Source organism: Leucopleurus acutus, assembly GCF_964270905.1.
Source record: "Leucopleurus acutus genome assembly, chromosome: 3".
NCBI classification, from domain to species: domain Eukaryota; kingdom Metazoa; phylum Chordata; class Mammalia; order Artiodactyla; family Delphinidae; genus Leucopleurus; species Leucopleurus acutus.
In genome coordinates, this window is record NC_139145.1 from 30,054,277 (window position 1) to 30,072,733 (window position 18,457).

The 18,457-nt window shown below is 35.4% G+C and overlaps 1 protein-coding gene across 3 annotated transcripts in view; it reads right to left on the reverse strand.

Annotated features, from left to right (window-relative positions):
- RANBP17 (RAN binding protein 17) overlaps positions 1-18,457 on the reverse strand; it is a 312,772-nt gene that overhangs the window by 255,337 nt on the left and 38,978 nt on the right. For all 3 annotated transcript variants that reach the window (XM_082836274.1, XM_082836273.1, XM_082836275.1), the window contains 3 exons: positions 17,422-17,568; positions 16,717-16,889; positions 14,497-14,690 (listed from right to left, as the gene is read on the reverse strand). In XM_082836274.1, coding sequence (XP_082692400.1) covers positions 14,497-14,690; positions 16,717-16,889; positions 17,422-17,568 — 514 coding nt within the window. The remainder of the gene's footprint in view (positions 1-14,496; positions 14,691-16,716; positions 16,890-17,421; positions 17,569-18,457) is intronic.

Genomic DNA, 18,457 nt, shown 5'->3' on the forward strand with positions numbered 1-18,457 from the left:
ATAAGATGGCACTGGCTACAGTAATATCAAATACGGTAGATTTTAAGATAAAAGGATCAATTAACAAGGAAGACAAAAAATTATAAATGTCTAAATGAAGCAAAAATTGAAAATTACAAGTAGTATATGGGACTTCCCTGGTGGTGCAGTGGTTAAGAATCCACCTGCCAGTGCAGGGGACACGGGCTCCATGCCTGGTCCAGGAAGATCCCACATGCCGCGGAGCAACTAAGCCTGTGTGCCACAACTACCGAGCCTGTGCTCTAGAGCCGGCGAGCCACAACTATTGAGCCCGCAAGCCACAACTACTGAAACCCGTGCGCTCTAGGGCCCACATGCCGCAACTACTGAGCCCGCGTGCTGCAACTACTAAAGCCCGTGTGCCTAGAGCCTGTGCTCTGCAACAAGCCACCACAACTAGAGAAAGCTCACGCACAGCAACGAAGACCCAACACAGCCAAAAATAAAAAAAAATTTTTTTAATTAAAAAAATAAAAAGTAGTATAGACTATTCCACAATCATATTTGGATATTTAATACCTCTTTCTCTGTAAATAATAGAAATAGGCCCCAAAAATAACAGAAAAAAATCAGTAAAAGCAAAGAATATCTGTACAATACTATTAATCATCTTGACTTAACTTCTATTTACATACTACTATACCCAACTATGGCTATGGTAAAATACATATTCTTTTCAAGTGTACATGGTCTGTGTGTCAGGAGAGACCATATGCTGGGTCATAAAACAAGTCTCAATAAACTTAAAGTCTGAAATCATACAAAATGATATTTGCCCATACAAAATGATATTTGCCCAATTTAATATTTCTAATTAAATTAGAAATCAGAAACAATAAGACAACTAGGAAAGCCCCAAATATTTGGAAATAAAAGCATACTTCGAATAATCCATAAACTACCAAAGAAATAACAGATTAGAAAATAATTTTAACTAAATGATAATGAAAATAAAAGATCAAAATTCATGATATGCAGCTAAAGCAATGCTCAAAGCAGAATTTATAGCTTTAAATGTTTTTATTAGAATACAAAAGAAATCTAAAAATTAAAGATGTGATGCCTCCATCCAAAATTAGAAAAAAAGACCAAATAAAATCAAGTATAAGGCAGAAAATAATAAAGCCCCCCAAAGAACTTATGAAATAAAAAATGAACAAAAAAAAAAAAAGGGAAAGAAAATCAGTGAAACCAGAAGTTGATTTCTTGAAAAGATTAACGAAGTTGATAAATACCTAGTTAGTCTATTAGGGGGAAAAAAGAAAAAGGGCAAAAATTATCAAATGGATGAAGGGGGGTCAAAAGGTACAAACTTCCAGTTATAAAATAAATGTCATGGGGATGTAATGTACAGCATGGTGACTATAGTTAATAATGCTGTACTGCATATTTGAAAGTTGCTAAAATAGTAGATCTCAAAAGTCCTCATCACAAGAAAAATAATCTGTAACTATGTGTAGTGATGGATGTTAACTAGACTTTTTGTGGTGATCATTTCCTAATATATACAAATACCAAATTACTGTTGTACATCTGAAAATAATATATTATGTGGCAAGTATACTTCAATTTTTAAAATAGGAAGAATGAAAGAAAAGACATCACTTCAGATCCTACAGACATTAAAAGAATAATAATGAAATATTAGAAATAACTTTATTCCAGTAAATTTAAAAATAGGACCAATTCCTTGAAACACACAAATGACTAAATTTGACCCCAGGTGAAAGAGAACATTTGAATAGTCCTATACCAATTAACAAAATTTCATTCATAACAATAAACCCTCCAGGTCCACTGGCTTCACTGATGAATCCTATCAAATGTTTAAGAAAGAAATAATACCAATACAACACAAACTCTTTCAGAAAGTAAAGAAGGAGGAAGAAACACTTCTTGACTCATTTTATGAGGCCAGTATTATCCTGTTACCAAAACCAAAGTCATCACAAAAAAAGAAAACTACAGACAAATATCCTTCACGAACATCAATGTAAAATAAAATTTTTGCAAACTGAATCTAACACTATATAAAGGAACAGTATCGTAACCAAGCAGGATTTATCCTAGCAATGGAAAGCTGGTTTAACAGAAAAATCAACCAATATAATTCATTATATTAGTAAAATAAAACAGAAAACAAAGGTCATTTGAGTAGGTACATAAAAAAGCATTCAAAGAAATCAATGTCCCACTCATTATAAATCGCCTGAGAAACAGAAGGGAACGTCATCAAATTTATTACCAATGGTAAAAGGCTCAATGCTTCCTATGTATAAACAGAAACAAGGCCAGAATATCCATTCTTACCGCTTTTGTTCAACATTGTACTAAAGGTCCTACCAGTGGAATAAGGAAAGAAAAAGAAATAAAAGGCATGAAGACAAGACATAAAACTGTCTTTATTTTAGGTGACATGATCATATAAAACAATCCTAAAGAATCTACAAAAAAAGCTATTAGAACTAGTAAGTAAATTCAGCAAAATCACAGGACACAAAGACAAAAATCAATTCTGGTCTTATGTAAAATAGCAAAGAATAATCAAAATTTACAATAGCACCAAAATATATAGGCATATATTTTGTGAAAGATTTTTAATATCTATGAACTGAAAACAATAAAACATTGCAAAGAAAATTTTAAAACACCTACATAAGTGGAGCAATATATCATGTCCATCAACTGGATATTAAGATGAACCAAACTGATATATAGATTGAGGCAACCTCAATCAAAACTCTAATGAGGTTTTTTTTTTTAAGAAACTGACAAGTTGATGCTAAAATTAATACAGAAAAGCAAAAGATGTAGAACACAAAACTATTTTGAGAAAGAAGAACAAGACTGAAAGACTTAAATTACCTGATTTCAAGACTTATAAAGTTATAGTAACCAAGACAGTACAATATTGGCATAAGGATAGAAATTTAGATCAATTGTACAGAATAGAGTCTAGTAACAGACCCTAGCCTTTTACGGCCAACTGATTTTTGACAAAGGTACATGATAATTCAGTAGGAAAAAAGACAGTCTTTTCAGCAAACGGTGCTAGAACAACTTGATAACTGTACAGGTTGGGGAAGAGACCTTATCCTTACCTCACATCATTCACAAAAATTAACCCAAAGTGGATCACAGACTTAAACATAATAGCTAAAACTATTAAACTTCTAGAAGAAAAATATAGAACATATTCGTGGACTTCAGTTACAGAAGATTTCTTAAATATAAAAAGCATAAGCCATGAAGAAAAAATTGAAAAGGCAGATCATCAAAATTTAAAACTCTGCCCTTTGAAAGACAGTTGCAAAGACAAACGACAGACAGGAAGAAAATATTTGCAACATGTATGTGAAAAAGGGACTGTATACAGAATATATTAAACACTTATAATTTCAATAATAAGACTATGTACAAAAGAACAAACAGCCCAATATAAAAATGGGCAAAAATTGTGAACAGACATTTCACAAAGGAAGATATAAGAATGGCCAAAAAAGCACAACTTCATTAATTATCAAGGAAATTCAAAGTATAACCACAATGAGATACTACTACTAGATACGCAGTAGAATGGCTAAAATTAACAAGACAATATCAAATGATGATGAAGATGTGGAGCATTCTTAATGGGAATGAAAAATGGTACACTTCGTAAAATAGCATAGTAGTATCTTATAATATTATACACACATTTCTCATATGACCCAGCAAACTGTCACAGGTATTTACCCAAGAGAAATGACAATTTAAGTACATACAGAGATTTGTCTGCAAATGTTCACAACATCATTATTCATAACAGCCAAAAACTGCAAGTATGACTCAAATATCCATTAAGTGGTAAACAGCTAGACAAACTAAAGAAAAAGCCATACTATGGAATACTACACAGCAATAAAAAGGAACAAAATATTTATATATAAAATATGTTTGAATCTCAAAACCATTATCCTAAGCAAACAAAGTCAAACACAAAAGACTAGTTATTGTATGATTTCATTTACACAGAAACCCAAAAGAGATGCACCATAGTGACAAAAACCAGTGGTTACCTGGATATAGAGTTAGGAAAACGGATCAAAGGGCATGAGAAAATTATTTCTAAGGTTCTCTATCTTGAATGTGGTGGTAGTTACATGGCTATGTATCTACTAAATTCAAACTGTATACTCAAAAAAAAGAAAAAGAAAAAAGATATTTGCAACTCAACACAGACAAGGGGCTCATTTTTCTAAAATATAAAGAGCTCTTAAAAGTCAATGAGGAAAAAAAAAAATCAATGAGAAAAAAAGAACCAATAACCCAACAACAAAAAACTGAGCCAAAAAAATGAGTAATTCTTTTACAGAAAAAGAAGACCAGGGCTTCCCTGGTGGCGCAGTGGTTGGGGGTCTGCCTGCCAATGCGGGGGACGCGGGTTCGTGCCCCGGTCCGGGAGGATCCCGCGTGCCGCGGAGCGGCCCGTGAGCCATGGCCGCTGGGCCTGTGCGTCCGGAGCCCGTGCTCCGCAACGGGAGAGGCCACAGCAGTGAGAGGCCCACGTACAGCAAAAAAAAAAAAAAAAAAAAAAAGACCAAATAGCTCTTAAATAAACAATGCTTAACCTCACTGATATGAGAATGTTAAATTATACTGAGAAATCGTTTTTCACCTATAGGATTACCAAAAATTCAAAAACTTGGTAATACTGTCCTGTGAAGGCAGTAACATGGAGCTCTCATAGACTGCTGGTGGACAAGTAAATTGGTGCAGTCCTTACAGAGGGTAATTTGGAAATATTTATAAAAATTACAAATACATTAACCCTTCTACCCAACAGTAATTCTGCTTCTGGAAATGCATCCTACAGATACACTCACATAAATATAAAATGACAAGTACAAGGTTAATCTGTACAGCATTAGTTTTAATAGCAGAAGATGGCAAACAACTCAAATGATTCTCAACAATGGAGAGAATAGTTAAATAAATTATGACACATTCAAAAAATAAAATATTATTCATCTATAAAAATTAAGTATTCTTTGTATACTGATTTGAGAATAGCTATAAAATACATTGTTAAATGAGAAAAAGCAAGGAGTAAAATGTGAGTGTGGTATGCCACATTCCATGTAAATAAAAGGGGATAAGAATTTATATATTCCTAATTGTACATGCATACAGAAACTTTAGAAAGATGCAAAACCAATAAGAATCGTTATTTGTTAGAGTGAAGAACAGTAGGACAGATTATAGGACTGGAACAGAACCCATTTTAATTTCTTTTTTCTGGACAACGTAAATATAATACCTCTTCAAAAGATTGGGTGAATTAATTAAAATTAGATATGAAAACTAAGAGAACAGACACATTAAAGTTACACGTAAAAACAGGTAACAAACTTGAGGGCAATATTTACAATTCAAACAACTAAAGGATTAGTGTTAAAATATTATAAAGAGCTCCATTAGTATAAAAAAAAAAAAAGACCAAAATAATCCAATGGCGAGGAGGAAATGAACACAAGTGATGAACATATATATCACTGATGATGACAGAACATAAACATAAACACTAAACTTCATTAATAATCATGAGAGTGAAAAGTAAAATATGCATGAGGTATATTACCTCAACTAGCCTGACAAAAAGTCTAACATTATGAGCCATTGGTGAGGATCTAGATAAGAGTGGGTGGGATATAAAGTAGTACAATCACTTTGTAAAATATAGTTTGGCATTGCCTACTGAAGCTGACTATGTAATTAATATATATAACAATCTTTAGAGCAGCATTCATTGCATTAGCAGAAAACAGAAAACACAAATACCCACTGACAAGAAAATGCATCAATAAATTGCAGTATATTCAAACAACAGCACTGCAGCAGTACAAATGAAGGAACTATAGCTACAGCATCCACACAAACTCTCATGAATGCAACACTGAGAAAAAATAATGAACCAAGTTGTAAAAGAATAAATAATTTTGATTCTATTTGTATAAAGTTCAAAAATATGCAAAACCATGCATTATTTTCAGAGTACATACATATGCAGTAAAACTATGAAAAAGAGGCATCAATTAATGAACAAACATCAAGTATTTTTTGCTGGTAGGAAAAAGGAAACAACAAAGATACTGGTATTGACCTGTTCTTTAAGCTATGTGATGGTTCTTGTTACTGCTAGTTACTATGGCTCAAAATATATAAATACCCTTTTGTATGTACTGGATATTTAATAATTTTCAGAACTCTGCTAAAGAAAGAATTCAGTCATGAAGACAAGATGCTACAAAGTAAAATGTTAGTTCTCCTCCATCTAATTTATAATGAGATACTAATAAAAGAGAACATTTCAGGAAGGTTAACTATTCCTCTATCTGCTGCTGAGCAGTACTGTGTGACTCAGAAAACAAACAAAAACCAAAAAAAACAGATAATGAATAAAAGTCATTTTTAGAAGACAATACGTAAATGTATAGGATAATTTTTAAAGAACATTTTTTAAAAGAGTTTAAATGGAAAATCACTCAAAGTTTGACTATCATCCCTTACCACTCACTTTCCAAACAAATATGAAAGAAAACAAAAACATCCTGGAACTTTAATTAAACTGCCTCCTATTAGAAATATATATAGCCACCTGGCCTCTTTGGTGAGGCTAATGGCAGACTCTGGGAGGGCTCATGCCAAAGAGTGCTTCCCAGAACTTCTGCTGCCATTGTCCTTGTCCTCACGGTGAGACACAGCCACCACCTGCCTCTGCAGGAGACTCTCCAACACCAGCAGATACATCAGAAATACATCTACACATGAAACAACTCCTACAGAACACCCACTGAGCGCTGGCAGAAGACCGCAGACCTCCCAAAAGGCAAGAAGCTCCCCAAGTACCTGGGTAGGGCAAAAGAAAAAAGAATAAACAGACAAAAGAATAGGGACGGGACCTGCACCAGTGGGAGGGAACTGTGAAGGAGGAAAGGTTTCCACACACTAGAAGCCCCTTCGCGGGCGGAGACTGCAGGTGGCGGAGGGGGAAGCTTTGGAGGCGCGGAGGAGAGCACAGCAACAGGGGTGCAGAGGGCAAAGCGGAGAGATTCCCGCAAAGAGGATCGGTGCCAACTGGCACTCACCAGCCCGAGGATTGTCTGCTCACTCGCTGGGACGGGCGGGGGCTGGGAGCTGAGGCTTGGGCTTCCAGTCGGAGCGCAGGGAAAGGACTGGCAGTGTGAACACAGCCTGAAGGGGTTAGTGCACCACGGCTAGCCGGGAGGGAGTCTGGGAAAAAGTCTGGACCTGCCAAAGAGGCAAGAGACTTTTTCTTCCCTCTTTGTTTCCTGGTGCGCAAGGAGAGGGGATTAAGAGCAAGGCCTAAAGGAGCTCCAGAGACGGGCGCGAGCCATGGCTATCAGCGTGGACCACAGAGACGGGCATGAGATGCTAAGGCTGCTGCTGCCGCCACCAAGAAGGCTGTGTGCGAGCACAGGTCACTATCCACACCTCGCCTCCCAGGAGCCTGTGCAGCCCGCCACTGCCAGGGTCCTGTGATCCAGGGACAACTTCCCCAGGAGAACGCATGGCGCGTCTCAGGCTGGTGCAATGTCATGCCAACCTCTGCCGCCGCAGGCTCGCCCCGCACTCCGTACCCCTCCCTCCCCCCGGCCTGAGTGAGCCAGAGGCCCCGAATCAGCTGCTCCTTTAACCCCGTCCTGTCTGGGCAGGAAGGGACACCCTCAGGCGACCTACACGCAGAGGCGGGGCCAAACCCAAAGCTGAACCCGGGGAGCTGTGCGAACAAAGAAGAGAAAGGGAAATCTCTCCCAGCAGACTCAGAAGCAGCGGATAAAAACTCCACAATCAACTTGATGTACCTGCATCTGTGGAATACCTGAACAGACAACGAATCATCCCAAAATGAGGAGGTGGACTTAGAGAGCAAGATACATTATTTTTTCCCCTTTTCCTCTTTTTGTGAGTGTGTACGCTTCTGTGTGAGATTCTGTCTGTATAGCTTTGCTCTCACCATTTGTCCTAGGGTTCTGTCCGTCCTTTTTTTTTTCTTTAAAAAAATTTTTTTTCTTAAAAATTATTTTTTATTTTAATGACTTTATTTTATTTTATCTTACTTTATTTTATTTTATCCTCTTTCTTTATTTCTTTCTACTTTTTCTCCCTCTTATTCTGAGCCGTGTGGATGAAAGGCTCTTGGTGCTGCAGCCAGGAGTCAGTGCTGTGCCTCTGGCGTGGGACAGCCAACTTCAGGACGCTGCTCCACAAGAGACCTCCCAGCTCCACATAATATCAAATGGTGAAAATCTCCCAGAGATCTCCATCTCAACACCAATACCCAGCTTCACTCAACGACCAGCAAGCTACAGTGCTGGACACCCTATGCCAAACAACTAGCAAGACAGGAACACAACACCACCCATTAGCAGAGACGCTGCCTAAAATCATAATAAGGCCAGAGACACCCCAAAACACACCACCAGACGTGGACCTGCCCACCAGAAAGACAAGATCCAGCCTCATCCACCAGAACACAGGCACCAGTCCCCTCCAACAGGAAGCCTACACAACCCACTGAACCAACTTTAGCCACTGGGGACAGACACCAAAAACAACGGGAACTACGAACCTGCAGCCTGCAAAAAGGAGACCCCAAACACAGTAAGATAAGCAAAATGAGAAAACAGAAAAACACACAGCAGATGAAAGAGCAAGATAAAAACCCACCAGACCTAACAAATGAAGAGGAAATAGGCAGTCTACCTGAAAAAGAATTCAGAATAATGATAGTAAAGATGATCCAAAATCTTGGAAATAGAATAGAGAAAATGCAAGAAACATTTAACAAGGTCCTAGAAGAACTAAAGAGGAAACAAGCAATGATGAATAACACAATAAATGAAATTAAAAATAATCTAGAAGGGATCGATAGAAGAATAACTGATGCAGAAAAACGGATAAGTGACCTGGAAGATAAAATAGTGGAAATAACTACTGCAGAGCAGAATAAAGAAAAAAGAATGAAGAGAACTGAGGACAGTCTCAGAGACCTCTGGGAAAACATTAAACGCACCAACATTTGAATTATAGGGAATCCCAGAAGAAGAAGAGAAAAAGAAAGGGACTGAGAAAATATTTGAAGAGATTATAGTTGAAAACTTCCCTAGTATGGGAAAGGAAACAGTTAATCAAGACCAGGAAGTACAGAGAGTCCCATACAGGATAAATCCAAGGAGAAACACACCAAGACACATATTAATCAAACTGTCAAAAATTAAATACAAAGAAAACATATTAAAAGCAGCAAGGGAAAAATAACACAAGGGAATCCCCATAAGGTTAACAGCTGATCTTTCAGCAGAAACTCTGCAAGCCAGAAGGGAGTGGCAGGACATGTTTAAAGTGATGAAGGAGAAAAACCTACAACCAAGATTACTCTACCCAGCAAGGATCTCATTCAGATTTGATGGAGATATTAAAACCTTTACAGACAAGGAAAAGCTGAGAGAGTTCAGCACCACCAAACCCGCCTCACAACAAATGCTAAAGGAACTTCTCTACGCAAGAAACACAAGAGAAGGAAAAGACCTACAATAACAAACCCAAAACAATTAAGAAAATGGGAACAGGAACATACATATCGATAATTACCTTAAATGTAAATGGATTAAATGCTCCCACCAAAAGACAAAGACTGGCTGAATGGATACAAAAACAAGACCCAGATATATGCTGTCTACAAGAGACCCACTTCAGACCTAAGGACACATACAGACTGAAAGTGAGGGGATGGAAAAAGATATTCCATGCAAATGGAAATCAAAAGAAAGCTGGAGTAGCAATTCTCATATCAGAAAAAATAGACTTTAAAATAAAGACTATTACAAGAGACAAAGAAGGACACTACATAATGATCAAGGGATCGATCCAAGAAGATATAACAATTGTAAATATTTATGCACCCAACATAGGAGCACCTCAATACATAAGGCAAATACTAACAGCCATAAAAGGGGAAATTGAAAGTAACACATTCTTAGTAGGGGACTTTAACACCCCACTTTCACCAATGGACAGATCATCCAAAATGAAAATAATAATGAAACACAAGCTTTAAATGATACATTAAAAAAGATGGACTTAATTGATATTTATAGGACATTCCATCCAAAAACAACAGAATACACAGTTTTCTCAAGTGCTCATGGAATATTCTCCAGGATAGATCATATCTTGGGTCACAAATCAAGCCTTGGTAAATTTAAGAAAATTGAAATTGTATCAAGTATCTTTTCCGACCACAACGCTATGAGACTAGATATCAATTACAGGAAAAGATCTGTAAAACATACAAACACATGGAGGCTAAACGATACACTACTTAATAACGAAGTGATCACTGAAGAAATCAACGAGGAAATCAAAAAATACCTAGAAACAAATGACAATGGAGACACGACGACCCAAAACCCATGGAATGCAGCAAAAGCAGTTCTAAGAGGGAAGTTTATAGCAATACAATCCTACCTTAAGAAACAGGAAACATCTCGAATAAACAACCTAACCTTGCATCTAAAGTAATTAGAGAAAGAAGAACAAAAAAACCCCAAAGTTACCAGAAGGAAAGAAATCATAAAGATAAGATCAGAAATAAATGAAAAAGAAATAAAGGAAACGATAGCAAAGATCAATAAAACTAAAAGCTGGTTCTTTGAGAAGATAAACAAAATTGATAAACCATTAGCCAGACTCATCAAGAAAAAAAGGGAGAAGACTTAAATCTACAGAATTAGAAATGAAAAAGGAGAAGTAACAACTGACACTGCAGAAATACAAAAGATCATGAGAGATTACTACAAGCAACTCTATGCCAATAAAATGGACAACCTGGAAGAAATGGACAAATTCTTAGAAATGCACAACCTGCCAAGACTGAATCAGGAAGAAATAGAAAATATGAACAGACCAATCACAAGCACTGAAATTGAAACTGTAATTAAATATCTTCCAACAAACAAAAGCCCAAGACCAGATGGCTTCACAGGCAAATTCTATCAAACATTTAGAGAAGAGCTAACACCTATCCTTCTCAAACTCTTCCAAAATACAGCAGAGAGAGGAACACTCCCAAAGTCATTCTACGAGGCCACCATCACCCTGATATCAAAACCAGACAAAGATGTCACAAAGAAAGAAAACTACAGGCCAATATCACTGATGAACGTAGATGCAAAAATCCTCAACAAAATACTAGCAAACAGAATCCAACAGCACATTAAAAGGATCATACACCATGATCAAGTGGGGTTTATTCCAGGAATGCAAGAATTCTTCAATATACGCAAATCAATCAACATGATGCACCATATTAACAAAATGAAGGAGAAAAACCATATGATCATCAATAGATACAGAGAAAGCTTTCAACAAAATTCAACACCCATTTATGATTAAAACCCTGCAGAAAGTAGGCATAGAGGGAACTTTCCTCAACATAATAAAGGCCATATATGACAAACCCACAGCCAACATCGTCCTCAATGGTGAAAAACTGAAACCATTTCCACTAAGATCAGGAACAAGACAAGGTTGCCCACTCTCACCACTATTATTCAACACAGTTTTGGAAGTTTTAGCCATAGCAATCAGAGAAGAAAAGGAAATAAAAGGAATCCAAATCGGAAAAAAAGTAAAGCTGTCACTGTTTGCAGACAACATGATACTATACATAGAGAATCCCGAAGATGCTACCAGAAAACTACTAGAGCTAATCAGTGAATTTGGTAAAGTAGCAGGATACAAAATTAATGCACAGAAATCTCTTGCATTCCTATACACTAATGACGAAAAATATGAAAGTGAAATTAAGAAAACACTCCCATTTACCATTGCAACAAAAAGAATAAAATATCTAGGAATAAACCTACCTAAGGAGACAAAAGACCTGTATGCAGAAAATTATAAGACACTGATGAAAGAAATTAAAGATGATACAAATAGATGGAGAGATATACCATGTTCTTGGATTGGAAGAATCAACACTGTGAAAATGACTCTACTACCCAAAGCAATCTACAGATTCAATGCAATCCCTATCAAACTACCACTGGGATTTTTCACAGAACTAGAACAAAAAATTTCACAATTTGTAATGGAAACACAAAAGACCCCGAATAGCCAAAGCAATCTTGAGAAAGAAAAATGGAGCTGGAGGAATCAGGCTCCCTGACTTCAGACTATACTACAAAGCTACAGTAATCAAGACAGTACGGTACTGGCACAAAAACAGAAAGACAGATCAATGGAACAGGATAGAAAGCCCAGAGATAAGCCCACGCACATATGGTCATCTTATCTTTGATAAAGGAGGCAGGAATGTACAGTGGAGAAAGGACAGCCTCTTCAATAAGTGATGCTGGGAAAACTGGACAGGTACATATAAAAGTATGAGATTAGAACACTCCCTAACACCATACACAAAAATAAGCTCAAAGTGGATTAAAGAGCTAAATGTAAGGCCAGAAACTATCAAACTCTTAGAGGAAAACATAGGCAGAACACTCTATGACATAAATCACGGCAAGATCCTTTTTGACCCACCTCATAGAGAAATGGAAATAAAAACAAAAATAAACAAATGGGACCTAATGAAAATTAAAAGCTTTTGCACAGCAAAGGAAACCATAAACAAGATGAAAAGACAACCCTCAGAATGGGAGAAAATATTTGCAAATGAAGCAACTGACAAAGGATTAATTTCCAAAATTTACAAGCATCTCATGCAGCTCAATAAAAACAAACAACCCAATCCAAAAATGGGCAGAAGACCTAAATAGACATTTCTCCAAAGACGATATACAGATTGCCAATAAAGACATGAAAGAATGCTCAACATCATTAATCATTAGAGAAATGCAAATCAAAACTACAATAAGATATCATCTCACACCAGTCAGAATGGCCATCATCAAAATATCTACAAACAATAAATGCTGGAGAGGGTGTGGAGAAAAGGGAACACTCTTGCACTGCTGGTGGGGATGTGTGTTGGTACAGCCACTATGGAGAACAGTATGGAGGTTCCTTAAAAAACTACAAATAGAACTACCAAATGACCCAGCAATCCCACTACTGGGTATATACCCTGGGAAAACCATAATTCAAAACGAGTCATGTACCAGAATGTTCACTGCAGCTCTATTTACAATAGCCAGGAGATGGAAGCAACATAAGTGTCCATCATCACGTGAAAGGATACAGAAGATGTGGCACATATATACAGTAGAATATTACTCAGCCACAAAAAGAAACGAAATTGAGTTATTTGTAGTGAGGCGGATGGATCTAGAGTCTGTCATACAGGGTGAAGTAAATCAGAAAGAGAAAGACAAATACCGCATGCTAACATATACATATGGAATCTAAGAAAAAAAAAAGTCATGAAGAACCTAGGGGTAAGACAGGAATAAAGACACAGACCTAGTAGAGAATGGACTTGAGGATATGGGGAGGAGGAAGCATAAGCTGTGACAAAGTGAGAGAGTGGCATGGACATATATACACTACCAAACATAAAACAGATAGCTAGTGGGAAGCAGCCACATAGCACAGAGAGATCAGCTCGGTGCTTTGTGACCACCTAGAGGGGGGGATAGGGAGGGTGGGAGGGAGGGAGATGCAAGAGGGAAGAGATATGGGAACATATGTATATGTATCACTGATTCACTTTGTTATAAAGCAGAAACTAACCATTGTAAAGCAATTATACTCCAATAAAGATGTTAAAAAAAAAAACGAAATGTATATAGCCAGTTCCATTCTCATAAGTTATCCCACTTAAAATCTGAAAAGTGTATTTAATTCCCTATTTCCTGAAAATCCTTTCATATTAAGGAAATATACAGAAATAAATAAATTCTCCTTCAGTAAAGAATGAAAAATAAAGAGGAAATTGAGAAATTGAAATATAATAATAAAATAAAGCCATGGTGAAGGCAAATAAACAAATGCAAAACCACGATGAGGTCTTTGGTAAATTTTTACTGGCTAAAACTGGGCTCTGAATTTGCAGTCAGATATAGCAAAGAGGGAAACATGATTAGTTAAAAGATAGTTATAAGTTAATAAACTCTACTCAAAGATCATTATCAGCTTTTTTTGATAGTGAATTCAGAGAAAAATATTCCCTGTGCATCTTATAAAGAACTAAAACTATCAAGCCAACAAAATACCCAGAAGGTTATTAAAATTAATGGATTATTAGAGGAATAGAATTGGGAGAAAGAAACAAAAATACGTTGCAGTAAAATTATTAAATAAATTGATTAATGAAGCTACTTAAAATTCAACATAATACCAGATTATTATATGGTATTTTATATTATATTATATTATATGGTATATTATATTATATGGTATATTATATATTATATTATTATATATTATTTATATGGTCATATAAAATTTACTGACCTTCCTGAATTGCCATGTCCACAGTTATTCCAGAAGCTGAATGCAGAAGCTTTTGGTAATTCTGTGCATTTTGATCAAACAACTGTACAAGAAGAGTGCATGTCTTCTCATATTCACATCTGCTAACAGTGCACAACTGCTCCAACTGCTGAAACACAGTGGCGGTATCATCCAGTGGATCATCTAAATTATCTCTGCAAATATATAAGAAAAGGATTGCAGATGACGTTAGAATGAGATGTACTTTTATTCACCACAAATAAGCTTTGTTTATGTTAAATAAAAATTCTATCATGGATAAAGAAATAAAAGACATAGACTGTAAGGTAAGAAATAAAATGTCTATATTTGAAAATGTGAACCACAAGAAAGCTACCAGGACTAACAGGTGAGTGTATTTCCAAGGTGCTAGCAATACAGATCAATATATAGAATTCATTACTATATACTAACATGAACAATTGGAAATTTAAGTTTAAAAAACAGTATCTCCAAAGGCACCAGAAAACATAAAACACTAATTAAATCTTAAATATATGTAAGATCTAAAGACTGAATAATACAAAACAATGATGAAAGGAATCACAGAAGAGCTCTAAATAAAAGATAAACATGCTCATTAGCTAAAAGACTCAATATTGCTGAGATGTCAATTCTTCCTCCAAATTAATCTACAAATTCAATGCAATTCTAGTCAAAATTCCAGCAGGACTTTTTTTTGTAGATACTGACAAGATGATTCTAACATTTATACAGAAAAGCAAAGGAAGTAAAAGAGCCAAAACAATTTTAAAAAGGGAAAACCAAGGTGAAAATTCACACTACCTGATTTCAAAGCTTATTATAAGGCTACAGTACTCAAGGCAGGGGCTACTGGCAGAAGGAGAAAAACAGAGACTAATGAGAATAGAGTCCAAAAATAGAACCATACATATGTGGTCAATTAATTTTTGAAAACAGAGTAAAGACAATTCAATGGAGAAAGGATAGTCTTTTCTACAAATGGTGTTGGGGATAACTGGTCTTCCCTATGCAAAAAGGAAAAAAGGAAAGAAAAATAACATTGAGTCTAAACCTCATATCATATACAAAAATTAACTCAAAATGGATTATGGACCTAAATTTAAATTATAAAACTTCTAGAAGAAAAAAATAAAGGATAAATTGGACTTCATTAAAATTTAAAACTCCTGCTCTTTGCAAGACTCTGTTAAGGAAACGAAGAGGCAAGCAATGGACTGGGAAAAAATATTTGCAAACCACATATGATAAAAAGACTTGTGACCAGAATATACAGACCTCTCTAATCGCAAGATAAGAAAATAAACGACCCAATAAAAAAAAGGGAACATATTTGACAGGCATTTTACCAAAGAGTATATACAAATGGTAAATAAGCACATAAAAAGATCCTCAACATTGTTAGTTATTAAGGGAATGCAATTTGAAACCACAATGAGGCACCACACTTATTAGAATGACTAAAATTTTTTAAAACTGACAATATCAAGTGCTGGTGAGGATGCAGAGCAACTGGATTTTTCATACACTGCTGGTGGGAATGTGAAATGATACAGCAACTTTGGAAAATAGTTTGGCAATTTCTTATAAAGTAAAATATACACTTACCAGGCAACCCAGAAATCTGACACCTAGGAATTTATCCAAGAGAAATAAAAACTTAAATTCATACAAAAATCTGTATAGGAACATTTACAGCTATTTTACTCATAAAGGCAAAAACAGAAAGAACCCAAATGTCCATCAATAGGTGAGTGGACTAATAACTGTGATATATCCATAAAATGGTATACTATTCAGCAATGAAAAGTAAAGAACGACTGACACAAAATGGAAGAATCTCAAATGCATTATACTAAGTGACAGAAGCCAGACTAAAGGGCTACATACTATATGATTTCATTTATGTAATAACATCCAAAAAAGACAAAAATCTTAGGGAACAAAACATCAATAATTGCCAGATGCTGAGGATGGGGAAAGGTCTGACTACAAAGGAACCTAAAAAAACTTTTTGGGGTGATGGAACTATTTTATATCTTGATTGTGCTGTTAAACACAATGGCATACACTTGTCAGAACTCATAGAACTGTATACTAAAAAAGGTGAATTTTACCATAGGTAAATTATACCTCCATTTTTAAAAATTCCAAGATGCAGAAGATGAAAATACAACAAAAACATTTAGTTTTCAATACCTCACAACTATGGCAACAGATTCCAACCGAGAAGTGATAAAGGCCTTCGTGATTTCTGGTGCATAAGTGTCTAATAAGTGGGGTTCAGTTGATTTCACAAAAGGAACTGATGCTACCATCCTTTGCCAGAGAGTTAATAAATAATGAACACTGTTGGGAGCAAATTCCCAATGCTACAAAAAAATAAAGCAAACGTTATTTAAAATGACATTATGTCTTCCTAGAATAAGAAATGGAGAGGCAAAATTAGTAAACATACAGTTTAAAATAAACTTTTATTCTGATTATAACCAATGAACATTTAAAATAGCAAATTCTGTTAAATGTCTGTGAACTTCCTTCTAATCTTTCCAGGAATATTTTTTCACAGAGTTGATATCATGTGGAAAATATGGTTTTAAAACTTCCCCCCAAACTTATAAAAAGAATTTTTCCAAAAACTAATCTGTAAAACTTTATTTTATTTCTCCACATAGATTTTACTACAGCATCTCAATTTGGTCTTTAATTATTAGATATTTAGATGGCCCCTAAATTTTTATTATTATAAAATTTGTTACAAAGAAGTTTTTTACCTAAAATCTTGCAATGAACATTTTTAGCAAAGTGCTCTAATAAATGTTTTTTAAAATCCCTACCAAATCTTACCAAGAAAGTGTTTTAAAACTATCTACAGTTTAACATCAACTATATATTTTTATTTACCTGTAGGCTAGTAATGGTAAAATTAGCAATCAATCTGATAACTTCAGGATACTCCTTCACCATAACTAATTCTCCCAGCTGGTAATTTGTCTTTAAACGAGCCAAAAATCGACAAAATTCATGATAATTACCTGGATTGGACAAACCCTAAATTATGAGACAAAAAGAAAGGCTTTTTAAAAAACTTAACAACAAAAAACCAAATGATTCCTACTGGACTTAATGTTGTCATAAATGATTAATAATAAGGAATCCAAACTAGAGGCTTTGGAGGAAGCTTTGACCATGATGACTAAATCATAATGTTCGGGAACCACTATATTACCCCAAAAAAACTTGCATGAGAGACAGAAAAGAGACAGAAAAGGGTGGAGAGAGAGGGAGAGAGAGTGTGTACCTTGTGACTTAAATAGAAGTCAATACAAAACCTGAAAAATATTTAAGATGGAAAATAAGAATGGGCTCTTGAAATCCTGGAAAAGAGCAATACCACTAGACTTACATTAAATGTGTACCCACAAATAACAGAAACACCTTTAAGTCAACAAATATTTATTGAGTACCTAGAGGCATTATGTCCTCAAGCAACTCCTTGTCTCTTAAGACATTCAAATAAACTGCTGCAATGTAGAGCAGAAAGTTTAACAAAGGTACTACAAGAAACAGAGGTAACTTCGTGGGGAGGACAGCTTAAAAGGAAAGACCAAGAAAGGTGCCCCCAGTGAGCTCCTCGAAGATAGGACATGTATGTTATTATCTTTATAGTTTGAGAACTCTGTACTATAGCTGGCATGAAACAGAATTCAAGTATCTTTCAGTATCTGTTTAATAGTGAAAGAGTTTGTAAAAAATTTCAACCCATGAAAAAATATAACATAGTTTCCAATTATTAAGGACTAATTTAAAAATATATTTTGTATTCATGGGTCTTTTAATACATATTTATAATTCTAAAAATATATATAATATTCAAATTAACTTTTAGAGCCATAAAACATCAACATGAGGATACTGGAAAATCAATTAAGAGAATTAT